General features: G+C 50.8%; 1 protein-coding gene across 1 annotated transcript in view; it reads left to right on the top strand.

Annotated features, from left to right (window-relative positions):
* Nucleotides 1-16595, top strand: part of ASAP3 (ArfGAP with SH3 domain, ankyrin repeat and PH domain 3) — a 49510-nt gene that overhangs the window by 20170 nt on the left and 12745 nt on the right. Inside the window, 6 exon segments of the mRNA XM_040229588.1 lie at nucleotides 3493-3565; nucleotides 3648-3793; nucleotides 6705-6779; nucleotides 8244-8293; nucleotides 16068-16179; nucleotides 16410-16495. Of these exon segments, the coding sequence (XP_040085522.1) occupies nucleotides 3493-3565; nucleotides 3648-3793; nucleotides 6705-6779; nucleotides 8244-8293; nucleotides 16068-16179; nucleotides 16410-16495 (542 nt within the window).

Here is a 16595-nt window from a genome sequence, read left to right as displayed (position 1 = left end):
AGGTGTCCACCCTGGTCCAGTCAGCTATGACAAGAACAAACAAGGCAGCAAGGGCCCACCTGTAGAGAGCTTGTCAGAGAGTATGTGTCAGGGGATAGGAAGACTCCCCCGAGTAGCTAGAGCATGGACATAGACCGCTCAGGTCTGTGTCCCAGGGCTTTGCAAACCATTCACTCATTTAGATAAACAGTTACTGAGCACCTTTGGTGTGCTTGGCACACGATCTGCCTTCTAGGGAGTTTTCTAAATCTCTTTGGAATCTGTGTATATCTTTGTTGTTGTTCAGTCAGTAAGTGGCATCTGACTCTTTGCCACCCTATGGACTGCTAGCATGCCGTGCTTCCCTGCCCTTCACTGTCTCCCAGAGTTTGCTGAAATTCACGTCCATTGAGTTGATGATGCTATCTAACCATCTCATCCTCTGCCTCCCCCTTCTCCTTTTGCCTTTAGTCTTTCCCAGCATCAGGGTCTTTTCCAGTGAGTCAGCTCTTTGCATCAGGTGGCCAAAGTATTGGAGCTTCAGCTTCAGCATCAGTCCTTCCAATAAATATTCAGGGTCAATTTCCTTTAGGATTGACTGGTTTGATCTCCTTGCTGTCCAAGAGACTCTCAAGAGTCTTCTCCAGCACTACAGTTTGAAAACATCAATTTATTGGTGCTCAGCCTTCTCTAGGGGCTTCCTTGTGGCTCAAATAGTAAAGAGTCTGCCTGTAGTGCAGGAGACCCAGGTTCGATCCCTGGGTCGGGAAGATCCCCTGGAGAAGGGAATAGCAACCCATTCCAGTATTCCTGTCTGGAGATTCCCTTGGACAAAGGAGCCTGGTGGGCTTACAGTCCTTGGGGTTGCAGAGAGTTGGACATGACTGAGCAACTGATTCTATTTCACTATTTTCAGCCTTCTTTATGGTCCAGCTGTCACATCCGTACATGAGTACTGGAAAAACCACAGCTTTGACTCTATCGGCAAAGTGATGTCTCTGCTTTTTAACATGCTGTCTAGGTTTGTCATAGCTTTCCTTCTAAGGAACAAGGATCTTTTAATTTCCGTGATTTTGGAGCCCAGGAAAAGAAAATCTGTCACTGTTTTCACTTTTTCCCCTTCTATTTGCCATATCTTTAACCTGCACTGTCTTTTGGAGTGAAGTCCCAGTTCCTTACATTAATCAACTCTTATCTTTCCCTTTTCACATTTCAAGGTGGGAATCAAGGACTTTGGCCAACACATGTTTCCCAGCCTATGTCTTCAGGAACTACAGACCCGTCTGCGTTCTCTCCTCTTTTCTTTGTCTCTCAAGTAGACGTGTCTTAGTTCTTCAGCTGAGTCAGTTATGGCCTCCTCTCCCAGTCTCCCTTATTCCTCAGCTTGCTTGCTTTCTTCAGCCCTGGGTGGGCCTCTACTGGTCCCAGACATGAAAGTTATCTCAAGGCCATACTTGGGAAAGAGACTATTAGGTTTAGATTACCTGGAGGAAAAGTACCTAGAATTTGATGGGTACTTTATAGCATCAGAGCAACTGCTGACTGTTCATTGAGGACACACTCTGTGCTTTGCACCAAAGTGAAAGTCGCTCAGTTGTGTCCGACTCTTCGTGACTCCATGGACTATTCAGTCCATGGAATTCTCCAGGCCAGAATACTGAAGTGGGTAGGCTTTCTCTTCTCCAGGGGATCTTCCCAACCTAGGGATTGAACCCAGGTCTCACGCATTGCGGGCGGATTCTTTACCAGCTGAGCCACAAGGGAAGCCCAAGAATACTGGAGTGGATAGCTTATCCCTTCTCCAGGGGATCTTCCCAATCCAGGAATCGAACCAAGGTCTCCTGCATTACAGGCAGATTCTTTACCAACTGAACTATCAGGGAAACCCAAACTAAACCCTTTATGTGCATCATCTCATACGTACAATCCTCATAATGGTCCTGAGAGGTAGGCATTATTTCCTGCATTTTACAGACAGCTGATCAGAGAGCTCGGAAAGAATAGGAGCTTGCCCAAAGTCACACAGCATCTGTGCAGTGAATCTGCACTTCAAGACCAGACCCCTCTCCCTCCAGGGGCTTCCCACATCCCCCAGGTTTCCAGAACACTCCATTGCCTCCAAGATCTGTCCGCTGCATGTCCTTTGAATTTCGTTTAAAATCTTTGCAGATACCATTCCAAATAGGTTTGCTAACCCTTGTCACATTGAAGTGACTCTTCAGAGATCACATTTTGATTCCGTTATAGTTACTGGAGGAAATGTACGGGGCCTGGGATCAAGATGGGGCTGTCGTGTGGATGGAACACTGTCCCAGGGCACCCCCAGAAAGCCCAGCTCAGCTGTTGCCCCACTCTTTGACTCTGGGCAAGAGTCCCCCCCTCTCGGCCTTGTTTTCCTCACCTGTGGATCTGTGGGCCCTTTGCAGCCCTAATTCTGTCATTTCCCATTTGACTCTGCATTTCATGAGGGTTTCATGAGTCTGGCAATTCCTCTACCCCACTAAACCAGGAGTGTGTCTGGGAGGTTTCCATCAGGGCTGAGCCCCCGGAAAACGTAACTCCTGTTTCTCCGCATCACATCTTCTGGCTTCCCTACAGTCGACTGTTTGTTCTGCAACCCCTGGACTTTGGGGTTGGGTTGCCTGATATTGTCCCACCAGTTCTGTCCAGAGGGGGCTCAGTGTCCCCTCGATCTCCCCTACTCTGCTGGTATCCTGGCCTTTTCCTCCTCGTCCTCACATGACTGCTTATTGAGCCTGAGGTGTGGGGAACAAGTGTTCCCCAGCTGAATCTTTGAAGAATATAGAGATGTCGGGACCTCCCTTGGTAATCAAGTGGTTCAGAATCTGCCTTCCAATGCAGGGGATGTGGGTTCAGTCCCAGGTCAGGGAACTAAGATCCCATATGCCATGGGACAACTAAATCCACATGCCACCAACTAGAGAAGCCAGCTCACCACAACTAGAGAGAAGCTGGCACACTGCAATGAAAGATCCCACGTGATACAACAAAATTAGCCACATGGCACCACTAAGACTTAACCCAGCCAAATAAAATAATAAATGAGACTATGGAGACGTCCACATTCTTTCCTCTGGTATTTTGCTAAGCTCATGTATATATTCATCAAAACATTCATTCTCTCAGCAGCTCTGTAGTGTCATCCTCATTTTGCAGACCAGGCATCTGAGGCTCAGAGAAGTGAATAGTGTGTCTAGGTTGACACACTAGTTAGTGTCAGAGCCGACATTCAAACCCACCCTGGCATACCCCACGACGCCACGTGCCTTGGGATCACTGCCTTTACTTGTCCCGCAAGTCTTCCTGGAGGGGTGTGACTGGCCCGTGGCTTCCTGTGTGGTCTGGGTGAGGGAGGGTGGTCTGTTTATGTTTGGTGAGGGTGCAGGGGGCCCCTAGGGAGGAAACTCTGTGTGTGTTTGGAGGGCGGGATCACAGAATCGGGCAGTCCTCCCAGCCGAGCGTCCCTGAACCTCTGTCCACGTTTGCTTCCAGATGCTGGAAGGAGACCAGGCCATCTTGCAGAGAATCAAGAAGGCCGTGCGTGCGATCCACAGCTCCGGCCTGGGTGAGTGAGCCTACCAGTAGCAGCCTGGCCAAGGCAGCCCCGTCCCTGGCCCCAGCCCGGACCTAACTCTGCGCCTCCACAGGCCACGTGGAGAACGAGGAGCAGTACCGAGAGGCCGTGGAGTCCTTGGGCAACAGCCACCTGTCCCAGAACAGTCATGAGCTGTCCACCGGCTTCCTGAACTTGGCCGTGTTCACCCGCGAGGTAGCCGCGCTCTTCAAGAACCTGGTGAGGCCCTGCACCTCCCCGTCGGCCTCAGCCCAGGCTCAGGGCAAATCTAATCTGTGGCTTAAAACTCTGACTGGGAAAGGGCTGGTTTCCATCCTTCTTTCAGCTTGCCCTTGACCTGTAGTCCCCCTTGACCTCTGACCCATGACCTGAGGCCCCTTTCCACTTCTGCCCTCCCGTTTGCTTTCTTCGTCCTCTCTGACTTCTTGTTGGTGTCTCCTCTTCCCTTTCTCCCTCCCTGCCTTCCTCCTCCTCCTCTGTGGTGAGCACATAGGAGCAGAGAGGTCTCACAGCGGGGAAGAGCCCACGTGAGGGAGGGCTCCCTGGAGGAGGCTTGAGAGAGGGGAAGGCCAGCTCTGCTTCCTGTCTTTGCACCACTGCCTCTCCTTCACCTGCTTTGTACTCTGCTTTCCCGAGCACACCTACTTTGCCCTCAAAGCCTAGAACGTGCTTCCTCTCAGTAAACCTCTCACTCCTGCACGTGGCCCAGTGGCCTCTGGTTCCTTCCTGAGATGGCTTTGTTCCCTAAGTCCGCACCTTGAGGCCACCCCAAGACCCCAGCTCTCCCCGGGCACAAGCACGGCTCTCAGTACTTCACGTGTGTCCACATCCACCCTGGCGCACAGCTCTGTGGGGCTGGTTTTACCATTGTCCCCTCTGCACAGGCTAGGAGACTAGGATGTGAGGTTAAGTACCTCACCTGAGGTCACGCAGGTGGATTTGAACCTAGCATCTGAGCGTAATTAGCCTGCTGGTACTGCCTACCAGGAAAGCCCCTCTCCCCGCCCCAGGCTCCATAGCTTTAGGGCTGGCTTTCATGGCTGAAGTCCCACCAGGGCCCTCCCTGGCAGGCGAGGACCACATCATCTCTGTAAGGCAAGTTGCTTAGTGATCAGGCTTAGACTCAGGCCATGAGTCCCTGCTTTGCTGCTCACGAGGTGCATGACTCTGGGCAAGTCACTCAGTCTGCTTGAGCCTCATCTGCAACAGGGGAATGAAAGGGACCTCCATGGTGGTCCAGTGGGTAAGACTCCGTGCTCCCATTGCAGAGGGCCAAGTTTTTAATCCCTGGTCAGGAAGCTAGATCCCACATGCTGCAACCAAGACCCAGCAAGCCAAATAATAAATAAATATTTTTAAAAATTAAAATAAAATGGGGATAACAACGGCCCCCACATCACAGAGCAGTGATGAGGATTTCTCAAGTTAAGTGCCTGCTCCAGGGAAAGCACTCAGTAAACGTTAGCTAATGCCATCTGTCATTATTTTATCTCTGGGTAGCACTGCCTTGCACCCTGTCCTGCAAGTAGAGGTCTTTAACAGTGTTTGGGTTCAACTGAATTAGTGAACAGGGGCTCCTTTGTCTTTACTCCTCTTCCCCTTGTTTTGGTCAGACTGTTTGTTAAGGGTCTACTTGGTGGTGGGCGCTGTACACAGGGAAGAGTCAGGCTCTGTCTCGGAGAGCCATATAGTCCAAGAGACAGAAACTGAGGTGTGGGATGACACCAAGCAAGATCAGCAGTGTGGCACAAACTCAAGGACCCAGCAGTTTGGGTCAGAGGCCTAGAACTGCCATGGCTCAGAAAAGAGGAGATCAGCATAGGCCATGGGAAGTAGTAGTCAGGAAGGCTTCCTGGAGGAGGAGCGACTTGAGCTGTATCTTAAAAGGTGGGCTGAAATATCAGATAGGCTGTTTTGAGTTGCCAAATGACAGAAATTCAACTCAAACTAGGTATTTTTTAAAAATAAGTCTTTTTCTCTCTTCCAATCTTTTTTACTTCTTTTGGTCATGCCACATAACTTGTGGGATCTTAGTTCCCCAACCAGGGATTGAACCTGGGCCCACCTGGCCCTGGCAGTGAAAGCACTGAGTCCTAACCATTGTACCACCGGGGAATTCCTCAGGTTAATTTTTAAATTTTATTATTATTTTATTTTTGGCTGCGCTGGGTCTTTGTTACCGCACTGGCTTTTCTGTAATTGCAGAGAGCAGAGGCTGCTCTAGTTGCTGCGCTTGGGTGTCTTACTGCAGTGGCTACTTTCGTTGCAGAGCACTTGAGCTTCAGTACGTGCAGCACCTGGGCTCAGGAGTTGCGGCTCCTGAGCACAGGTTCAATAGTTGTGGTGCACAGGTTAGTTGCTCTGGGGAATGCCTGATCTTCCTGGATCAAGGGTCTAACTCGTGTTTCCTGCATCGGCAGGCGGATTCTTTACCACTGAGCCACAAGGGAAGCCCCTCGAGGTTGATTTTCAAAAAGAGAATTCACTGACCCCTATAATGGGAAGACCAGGAGTGCAGCTGGTTTCAGGCACCTTCTCTTTCTCTCAGGGTTTCTCTCTGTCTCTGCTCCAGGGGCAGAATAGCCCAGCAGGCCCAGCTTCACACCTTGCAGAAGAAAGACAGTCTTTCTCTTGTGACTTTGGTAGAAAAGTCCCAGAAAGTATCCTGATTGGCTGGCTTGAGTCACGTGCCTGTTCCTGAACCAATCACAGTGGCCCCCCGACGGAGCTCTCTGGTCAGCTCTGACTCCATGTTCATCCACGTGACCATAGGGAAAGGGTTCTCACATTACAGGGGAGTGGAGAAACAACAGGTGGGCCACACAGGTGGACCTCGGAGAGTCAGAAAGGAGACGTGAGGGTGTCCCTCTGGCCAAGGAGCAGAGAAGGGCTGACCGTGGATGCAGTGGAGCGGGCAGCGGAGGCACGAGGCCCATCAGTCGGGGGAGGGCAAGAGCTTTCCCGAGAGGCCGGCCCGCCACCCCTGTGTACCCTTCCACCTTCTTGTCTTTCTTTCCCCGGCCTCCTTCACCCCAGTGCTGTCCTGGTGATGCGTCACCTTACCCTGAGCCCTGTGGGGCTGGACAGACGTTCGCTCAAGGTGGGGTATGGGGGTCTCTGCTTCTTCCAGGTTCAGAACCTGAACAACATTGTCTCTTTCCCCCTGGACACTCTGTTGAAGGGACAGCTGAGAGACGGGCGACAGGTGAGTCTCCGTGTGGGGAGGGGTGCCTGGAGGTGGTGAGATGGAGCGAGAAGGGGGGCAGGCAGGAGACCACAGTGGGGGACGGGGCTGGGCTGAGGACGGGGGCCAAGTGAAGCTGGCACGGTGGGTGTGCTGCTGCTGCTGCTGCTGCTAAGTCGCTTCAGTCGTGTCCGACTCTGTGAACCCATGGACGGCAGCCCACCAAGCTCCTCTGTCTCTGGGATTCTCCAGGCAAGAACACTGGAGTGGGTTGCCATTTCCTCTTCCAGTGCATGCATGCATGCTAAGTCACTTCAGTATGTCTGACCCTGTGCGACCCCATGGATAGCAGCCCAGCAGGCTCCTCTGTCCAGGGAATTCTCTATGCAAGAGTACTAGAGTGGGGTGCCAGTTCCTTCTCCATCACAGTGGGTGTGCTGTCCCCGTATTATTGATCCCCCGGGAAGACAAGAGGGCCCGGGTCTAGGGTGAGCCTAGGTGAGCCAGGGCCCTTTTGGAAATAGCTCATGGAATCTTACAACAGCCCCCTGAGGTGTGTTCTGTAGGTGCTGTTGTGCCCATTTTGCAGTTGAGGAAACAGGCTCGGGGGTTTGATAACCTGCTTACAGTCTACCCAGCTGGTCAGTGGAGGAGCTAGTGTGAGGTCAGGGCTCCTGACCCCCCCATGCTTGCTGCGCTCTCTGCACCAGGCAGCCCCTGGCTGGAGGCAAACCAGAGCTCAAAGAAAGTGACAGGATAATCTCCCTGGGAAGTCTGTTCCAGAAGGCCCAGGGGAGGAGCCATCCCCGCCTGGCTAAGCACCAGCCTGGGAACCACCCAAACCAGACCGGCAGCTTTTTCACCTGGCGGACTGAGACAACTTGAATGTCGGGGCTGAATGTTCTGAAGGGTGTGAGCAGCCCGCTGGATGGGGCCCAGGCACAAGAGGCCAGGGATCGGCCAAGTCTCTCTGGCCTGCTATGTGGCCTTGGGTAGACTTCTTAGCGCCTCTGTGCATATGTCTCTCAACCCGTACCTTCCTGTTGAAAGGATGAGCTAGAACCAGGCAGGAGAAAACAGTGGGACAAAGTTAGGGGAAGGATTCTGATCTTTATTCTCCCTCTTCTTCCTCATGGTGATCTCCATCTTCTAAGGGAGGGGACTCAGGGCAGAACCCCCCTGCCCTGCCCAAACAGCCCCAGTATCCTAGGCCTGAGCCTACCAGTTCAGACTGATTACTGGCAACTGTGGGAAGAGGTCAGGTGGCAGGAGGGCCTCTGCTCTGAGAAGTGGGGTCAGTGGGGTTTATTTAGCAGATGAGGTTTGCAGTCAGGGCTAATGTGAACATGGGCTGGTTGGAGGGTGGCTCTCAGCCTGCAAACACAGGGTCTCCCTAATTGTAGCAAAGTGTCCTATTGATTCCAGACCCCAAGACCTTGTTTAGGCAAATTGTTTGTTTGTTTGTTTGTTTTTTCTGAACTACAGGATTCCAAAAAGCAGCTGGAGAAGGCATGGAAGGACTACGAAGCCAAAATGTAAGTAACTGTGGCCAGGGTTGTTTGTCTAGGAGAGTGATGCTTCTGTTGCAGCAGGAGGCTGGATGTGGGGAAGAACCCAAGTGCTACCAGGGCGTGTCACCCGGAAGTGCATGGCATCTCGCTCTCCAGAAATGTTTACAGGAGGGGGGTGGTTTATGCCCAGACCTTGAAAGGAGTCTGGGGGCTTGACCACGAGACAACAAGGAGGAGCTATTGTGAAAGGACCCCAAAATGCTCCTCTCAGAGCCCCTTCTGCTTGGTGGTGCCAACGTGGGTAGAGAGAAAGGAGCATCCATCTACTGAACACCTCTAAGTGCCAGACATCCATCCTCACATTCACCCAGCCCTCTAAGGGAGATATTGGTATCCCAGTTATCAAAGGAGGAATTAGAGGTTCAGGTAGGTTAAGTTACTTGCCCAAGGTCACACAGTTCGGCAGAGGCAGACCTGGGACTCATGTTCGGTGATCCTGTTTCTGCAACGCCAGGGAGTATCTGTAAACATTTAGTTGGATACAGAGGAGGAAAGGCCATACCCAGGCCTCTTGTGTGCACCAACCGAGTTTCTCACTAGCTACTGGGACATTATGGAGACAGAAGGGATCCCAGGTGCCCAGTGACCAGCTCTCCCTGCGTGGGGACTCCTCGGGCTCTGCCTTCTAAACTCTGTCCAAGTCCCGGCCCAGCCAGGCCCACTGAACCTCGGGGCACTGTTTACTCTTCTTTGTAAAACATTGGCTTCTCTTGCATTTTTCGAAAGCACTATGTGTTCATTATGAGTAACTTTGGAAAATATGGGGAAGTAGAAGAGGAAAAAATTTAAGTTATCCTTTGGAGAAGATTAGGGTCCTGCAGGGGGATGTCTAGTACTTCTCTATTGTTAGAATTTTTTTCCACATTTTTAAAAAGTGGAGGAGGGGGAGTTCCTGGGTTAGTCCAGTGGTTAGGACTTGTGCTTTCGCTGCCGTGACCCAGGTTCAATCCCTGGTTGGGGAACTAAGATCCCACAAGGAAATAAGATCCCACAAGCTGTGTGGCATGGCCAAAACAAACAAAAAAAAAAGTGGGGGGAGAGGATATACCGAAAACACGGAAGAAGAGCCTTCATTTCTTTTCTTTCTTTTTTGGACATTCATTTTTATTTATTTGTTTATTTAACTGTGCCAGGTTAAAGAGTTTGCAGCATACAAACTCTTAGTTGTGGCATATAGGACCTAGTTCCTTGACCAGGGATCAAATGTAGGCCCTCCAATTGGCAGTGTGGAGTCTTAGCCACTGGACCACCAGGGAAGTTTTGACCTTTCATTTCTAAGCCTAAAGTATTAACATCTATCTAGTCATTTTTCTGTGTATAAAGAACTATTTTTACAGAACCCAATATCATAATTATACTGGGGGGGGCGGTTTGCTTAAAAATACATCGTGGCCATCTTTCTACATCATTACATATTTTTATATACAATGCAACATTATTATCATTATTTCTTTATTATTTTTGGCTGTACTGTGTCTTCGTTGCTGCGCTCGGGCTTCCTTCAGTCGTGGCAGGCGGGAGCTCCTCTCTTGTTGCGGTAGCTTCTCTTGTTGTGGAGCACAGACTTTAGGGTGTGCTGGCTTCAGTAGCTGTGGCACACAGACTTCGTCGCCCTGTGGCACGTAGAATCTTCCTGGACCAGGGATCGAACCTGTGTCCTCGCCATTGGCAGGCGAATTCTTCACCAGTAGACCACCAGGGAAGTCCAATAATGTCGCTTAAATGGGTGCACTGTGTCTCAACATATGCTCCCCTCACCGTGTATTTAATCTGCCCTTGTTGTTCTGGAGGCATCCTTGGAACTACATCCTTGCTCCCACCCATGATCATTTCTGTAGAATCTTTCCAAGAAGTAGTTCCTGGAGCTTTATTGTTCCTCAGGCTCCCAGCGCCACGGGGACCTCCCTGCGTCTGACGGAAGCCTGAAACGGCTCCTCCACCAAGGTCTCCATGTGCGCCCCAGCTGTAGATGTAAAGCTGGGGCTGGAGGGTGTGGGGCTGTGATGGGCGTGGCCACCCATTCTCATCAGCAGCCCGGGGAGGGGTGTGGACACGCAGACGGAAGACCTTTCTCTTTCCGATTGATGTGGGATCACATAGCCTTCGTCTTCCTGAGTTACCTTGACTGAGCCCCCAGCCTTTCAGGAAGTCATCTACTACAAGGGTTCCCGACCCCCTGGGCCACGGACCAGTGCCAGTCCTGTTAGGAACTGGGCTGCGCAGCTGGAAATGAGTGGTAGGCAAGAGGGTGAAACTTCATCTGTATTTACAGCTGTTCCCCATTGTTCATTTTGCCACCTGAGCTCTGCCTCCTATCAGATCAGCAGCGGCATTAGGTTCTCATGGGAGGGCAAACCCTAACCCTAAAGAACATCCTGAGATTGCCACAGAACAGAAATAAAGTGCACAATAAAGGTAATGCACTTGAACCATCCCCAAGCCATCCCCACCCCTGGTCCGTGGAAAAATTGTCTCCCCCAAAACCTGTCCCTGGCGCCAAAAACACTGGGGGCCAGCCATCTACTAAATAGAACAAGCCCTACGCAATGCTGACCTCCCCAAGCAGCTGGGCCTTTACCAGACTGATATATTGATCTTGCCTGTGAGGTTTCATTTAAAGAAAAGTCTGTGGAACGATGAGGAAAGAGGTTTGGCTGAGGTTATGCAGTGAGTTATCAACAGGGCCTAGGCTAGAACCCGGGATTTCTGAGTCTGGTGCTCTTCCTGCTACCCCACGTAGCCTCCTGTCTCCTTCTCGTGTTACGTAGGTTGAGCCATTATGTCCTGGCACAGGTGACTGTGTGCATTCCTTTTATGAGCGCTCCAGGTGTAGCTAGATATTAACAAGCCAAAAGTTGCTGTGTAATTGCACTTCATTCTTACCAAACCAGTCTGGGCAGCAGCTGCAAGGACCCAGGGCCCTGATAACATCTGCTGATCACCACCAGGTTCCCACACACTGGTTGTTCCTGTAGGAGGGTCCCCTCCCCACCTGGGGCTGCTAAGAAAGGCCCTGGGCAGCGGACACAGTTACCTAGGCTATTCCATTTTCAGGGCTGTTTCCTCATCTGAAAAATGGAGCCAACATTACTTTCCAGGGTTGATGTGGAGATGAAACAGATGCAGTATACAGACAGCCCCTGGCACTGCAGTTCGACGCGTACTTATTTGCCCTCTTGCTGAGCCAGAACTGGGGCCAGAATAACACCACGGGGTAGAGAGGCAGAAGCCCAGACCTCTGCTCCTAGCATTTCCCCCACCAGCCTGGGATCTGGAGCCATTACCTCCCTTCTCTGGGTCTCAGCTTCACCTTCTGTAAAACAGTTTCTGACCATGATCTATCAGAAGAGACAGTGTGACTGTCGCCAGCTGGGGGAGACCAGCCAGGGAAGGAGGGATGGGATGAATCTGAGCCACAGTGTTGGCTCAGGACCCTCCCTAAGGCTCTGACATCAGGCAGACTTGGGTTCAAATCTAGTTCTTAGTGGCTGTGTGGCTTGGACAAGTCACTTATCATTTCAGCCTCAGGCTCCTTGTCTATAAAATAAAGTCATGAGTCCTGCCTCACGGGGTTGTTGCTTTAGTGTGTGATGGGTCTAGCAGAGCACACAGCACAAAATTATCGCTTAAAAATAATTATTAAGGGACTTCCCTGGTGGCCCAGTGGCTAAGACTCCATGCTTCCAGTGCGTGGGGCTTGGGTTCCATCCCTGGTCAGGGAACTAGATCTCACATTCCACAACTAAAGATTCCACATGCCTCAACTGAGACCCAGTGCAGCCAAATAAATCTTTTTCAAAATAAATATTAGTAACAGCAGCTAATAATACTTCCTTAAGAGCTTACTTTTTGCTAACTGCTGTGATAAGCTCTTTACATCAGTTATCAGTTTTGATTGTTCTTGGAAGGGAAAGGGGCTGTCATCCCCAGTTTCTAGGTTGAGTAGTGAGTGGAAAAAAATACCACCACAATCCCTGACTTAGTGGTCCCACTGGTTTGTTAGGAAGAAGAAAGACCCAAAAGAATGAAAATACAAAGCAAAAGTGCTCTAGTGATGGTATCAGCACAGAGGCAGCAGAAGAGGCAAGCAGTTTTGTTTAGGGGGAAAGATGGGTGATTGGAAAAGGCATCACCGGAGAGGTGGTTCAGGGGGCCAGGTTGGCAGGTGCACGGTTCCTTTTGATTCCTTTCCTCTCCCATCTCCCCACCCCAACGTCCTCACTCTACCTGTACCTGTCTCTCATCCCCTGGATCACATTAGACAATGGCTGTGGTCCCCTTCTCCAGTTGTCTCTGTCTTCTTAGCAACTAGCATTTCAGCACTCTTCACTATTTTATTTCACTCCTGCTGCAATTCCATTCAAAGGAAATAAAAAATATTCTTAAGGTTTGAAATGTTTAAGAAACACTGGTGATCCTTTGAGGACAGGGAGGGAATGGAATTTGTTATTTTCTGGGTGGGGGTGTGTGTGTTGTAATAAAAGCTCTCCCAGCTATTAGTGGGAGGTGATTCGGGTCGTTTTGGGTGACTATATCAGACTTTATAGGGAAATCTCTATAATTAGCTGAGGCTGCAGGACAAAGCTATGATTAATCACAAGGCTCTGTATCATACTTTACCGCTTATCTCCATTCTGAACTAAATAGCTTCTATCCTTTAATCTCCATTAGACCCGGCATTAAAAACAAATTATTGGAAGTGAAAGTCACTCAGTCGTGTCCGATTCTTTGCAACCCTGTGGACTACAGTCCATGGAATTCTCCAGGTCAGAATACTGGAGTGGGTAGCCTTTCCCTTCTCCAGGGATCTTCCCAACCCAGGAATAGAACCCAGGTCTCCCACACTGCAGGCAGGTTCTTTACCAGCTGAGCCACAAGGGAAGCTCGAGAATACTGGAGTGGGTAGCCTATCCCTTCTCCAGCCAGAAATCTGGAGATCTTCCCAACCCAGAAATCGAACCAGGATCTCCTGCATTGCAGGCAGATTCTTTACTAACTGAGCTATCAGTTCAGTTCAGTCGCTCAGTTGTGTCCAGCTCTTTGCGACCCCATGAATCACAGCATGCCAGGCCTCCCTGTCCATCACTCAGACTCACGTCCATCGAGTCAGTGATGCCATCCAGCCATCTCATCCTCTGTCGTCCCCTTCTCCTCCTGTCCCCAATCCAGGGAAGCCCTAAATAGGAAGTGAGTGAAGTGAGTGAGTGAAAGTTGCTCAGTCGTGTCTGACTCTTTGCGATCCTGTAGACTATATAGTCCATGGAATTCTCCAGGCCAGAATACTGGAGTGAGTAGGCTTTCCCTTCTCCAGGGGATCTTCCCAACCCAGGGATTGAACCCAGGTCTCTCGCACTGCAGGCGATTCTTTACCAGCTGAGCTATCAGGGAAGCCCACCCTACACTAATAAAAAGTATCTAAAGGAATCACCAGGTAATTCCTCTAATTGTCAGTGTCATTAGCAGCATCATAGTCCTGCCATTTATTGAGGGCCTTACCACACACCAGGGCCTGTACTAAATGTTTCCAATGCGTTAGATCATTTGAGACCTAGGCAGTATTAGTCTTATTTTTGGAAATGGGGAAGGTGAGGTTTAGAAAGATGCATAGAGGTTAAATAAGCAAGGGAGCTGCCATAAATCCAAAATCCACATTTCTAGCCACTGTACTGGGCTTCCCTTATGGCTCAGCTGGTAAAGAATCTGCCTGCAATGCGGGAGACCTGGGTTCGACCCCTGGGTTGGGAAGATCCCCTGGAGAAGGGAAAGGCTCCCCACTCCAGTGTTCTGGCCTGGAGAATTCCAGGGACTGTAGAGTCCATGGGGTCGCAAAGAGTCGGACACGACGCTTTACTGCACTGCGGCTTCCTTTTTGTCCGTTTACTCTGGAGCAGGCTTTCCATGTTAGTGTATTCCCCATCTTTTTTTAACAGCTGCATAATATCCCTATATGTGGCCATAGCATAATTTATTTGCCCACTTCCTGTTTATAGACATGTAGCTTATTTTTTCATTTTCCCTGACATGGTAACAGTGAAGGCAGGAGCCCCCCTTGCCCTCTCCCAGTTGTTCTGCCCCCACAGTCCCCCCGTCCTGCTTCATGAGCCGCCAGGCTCATTGTTGCTCAGGCCTGGCCATTGCCCCTCTCTCTGCCACTCATCATCAGATCCCAAAAAAAGCATCTGCCCTGACCCCCAAGCCTGTTCACAGGGTCAGTCCCCACCTAACTCCACTCTTCTGCCATAGACTCCCTCCCGGGGTATTATAAAGCTTTAGCGAAATGAAGAATCACTACTTCAAAGAAAATTAAAAACAAAACCACCAAAAACCCTGCAAAAGTCTGCTCTTAGAGCAGTGGCTTTCACCCAGGGGTGATTTTGCGCCCCCACCCTATCCCCCAGGAGACATTTCTGGTTGTCACAACAAGGGAGATGCTAGTGGCATCTAGTAGGCAGGGGTCCAGGATACTGCTAAACAGCCTGTATGCACAGAATGGCCCCCACATCAAAGAAGTATCTGGTTAAAATGTCTGTAGTTCAAAGGTTGAGAAACTGCTCTTCAGGTCTCCAGAGACAGATTGTGCAAATAAGCACCATTCCAGAGGTCTGAGGTCAGTAAAGCCTAGAACTAAAGACTGAGAACTCAGTCTAGGCCATTGCTTCCTCCCTTTATAGATGGAAGAACTGCAGCCTAAAGAGGCCTATAACACAGCTGCCGTGTCTTCTCTGTGTTGTCTTTTGCATCCTTTATCTCATCTGGGTACAGATAAACAGCCCCATTTTCCAGATGTGGAGACTGAGGCTTAGAGAGGGGAAGTAATGCAGATGTAAGGTTGTCCCACATCTGTCTTCTTTGACACCCCCTTGGAAGCAAAACTGTTATGCAAGTTGTCTCCTTCACACAGGCTCATGGGTCCAGCCCCAAGTGTGGAAATACTCTCCTGGTTGGGAGTGGGTGTTCTAATGGGTGTGGCATTTCCAGGAAACTATTTGCCCACAGTTCTACTCAACCCCAAACAGGGGAAACCACCAACCCTGAGAACAGTAGGGGAAGGCCCAGCTTACTCTCAGATACAGGGTGGGAAGTGCTCTCTTGCTTGACCTACAAAAGAAAAGAATCAAGGTTTTCTAAGCTCTAAATGGAAGCTCTTGGCTCAGAAGAATGAAGGCACCTTGTGGTGCCTTCAAACCCCCCTGGTCCTAAATCCCTTCCAGCAAACTCTAATCCCAGTCCCACCTGGTCTGTGGGAACCCATCCCCTCCCTGCATTAGAAACCTTTAACTCCTTCCTATTGCTCTTGGGACAAAGACCAAGAACCTCAGCATGGTCTCAATCCGGCCCTGCGTGGTCTGGCCCCTGGAAGCACCTCCCTCCATCCCTGCTGTGACCCCGTCTCTCCTGCCTCCAGGCTGTCACATGGTCTGATCCTCCCACCCGGCCCTGGCTTCCTTAGACTTCAGATCCCAGCTCCAGTATCACTTCCTGAGCAGCCAGATGAGGTCGGATGCCCATTTTACTCTCCCCTCACTCACTGCAAGGCTGTGATTTGATTCATGTCTTTCCCCGCTACCAGCCTGTAGATTCTCTGAATCCACCTTGTTGACCATTGTACCCCAGCAGCTGGCACAAAGGAGGGTTCCCCTCATCCTCGTGTGCCCGTGCAGAGAGCAGCATGTAGGGATGGTGGGACATGCAGGGGCTTAGGGAGAGTTGTTCAGGCCTCTCTTTCCTTGGGATCTAGGACCAGGCTGGAGAAGGAGAGGGACCGGGCCAGGGTGATAGGAGGGAGTACCGGGGAGGTGGCCCAGGACACGCAGAGAGAGCGACGTGTCTTCCAGTTGCACATGTGTGAGGTAAGGGGGGCCCCAGGGTGAGGGTGGCGTAGGATGTGTCTTCCAGTCTACATCCCTGCATCCTCGGGGGCCAGTCACAGTCTTAGCCCAGGTCCTTGCCAGATGGCCCTTGAGATGTCACCCAGGTTCAGTCCTGGCCAGAAAGATTAGCCCGGGATGGAGACGGCAGCCTCTTGGCCCCAGGATTCCGTCTTGTTCACGCCACACACTTTGCCCTGCCCTCTCCCCAGTATCTGCTGAAAGCCGGGGAGAGCCAGATGAAGCAAGGTCCTGATTTCCTGCAGAGCCTCATCAAATTCTTCCACGCTCAGCACAAGTAGGTTCCCCCCATGTCCCACCCATAGCCCCACAGTCTCTTGCCCCTTAACCCTTCAGGCAACCCAGAACAGGGTCATCCCCAGTGTCTGGCAGACCTT

This window comes from Oryx dammah, unplaced genomic scaffold (assembly GCF_014754425.2).
Source record: "Oryx dammah isolate SB20612 unplaced genomic scaffold, SCBI_Odam_1.1 HiC_scaffold_27, whole genome shotgun sequence".
Classification (NCBI taxonomy): domain Eukaryota; kingdom Metazoa; phylum Chordata; class Mammalia; order Artiodactyla; family Bovidae; genus Oryx; species Oryx dammah.
The sequence above is the reverse complement of the archived record's forward strand: the minus strand, read 5'-3'. Positions and strand labels throughout refer to the sequence as shown.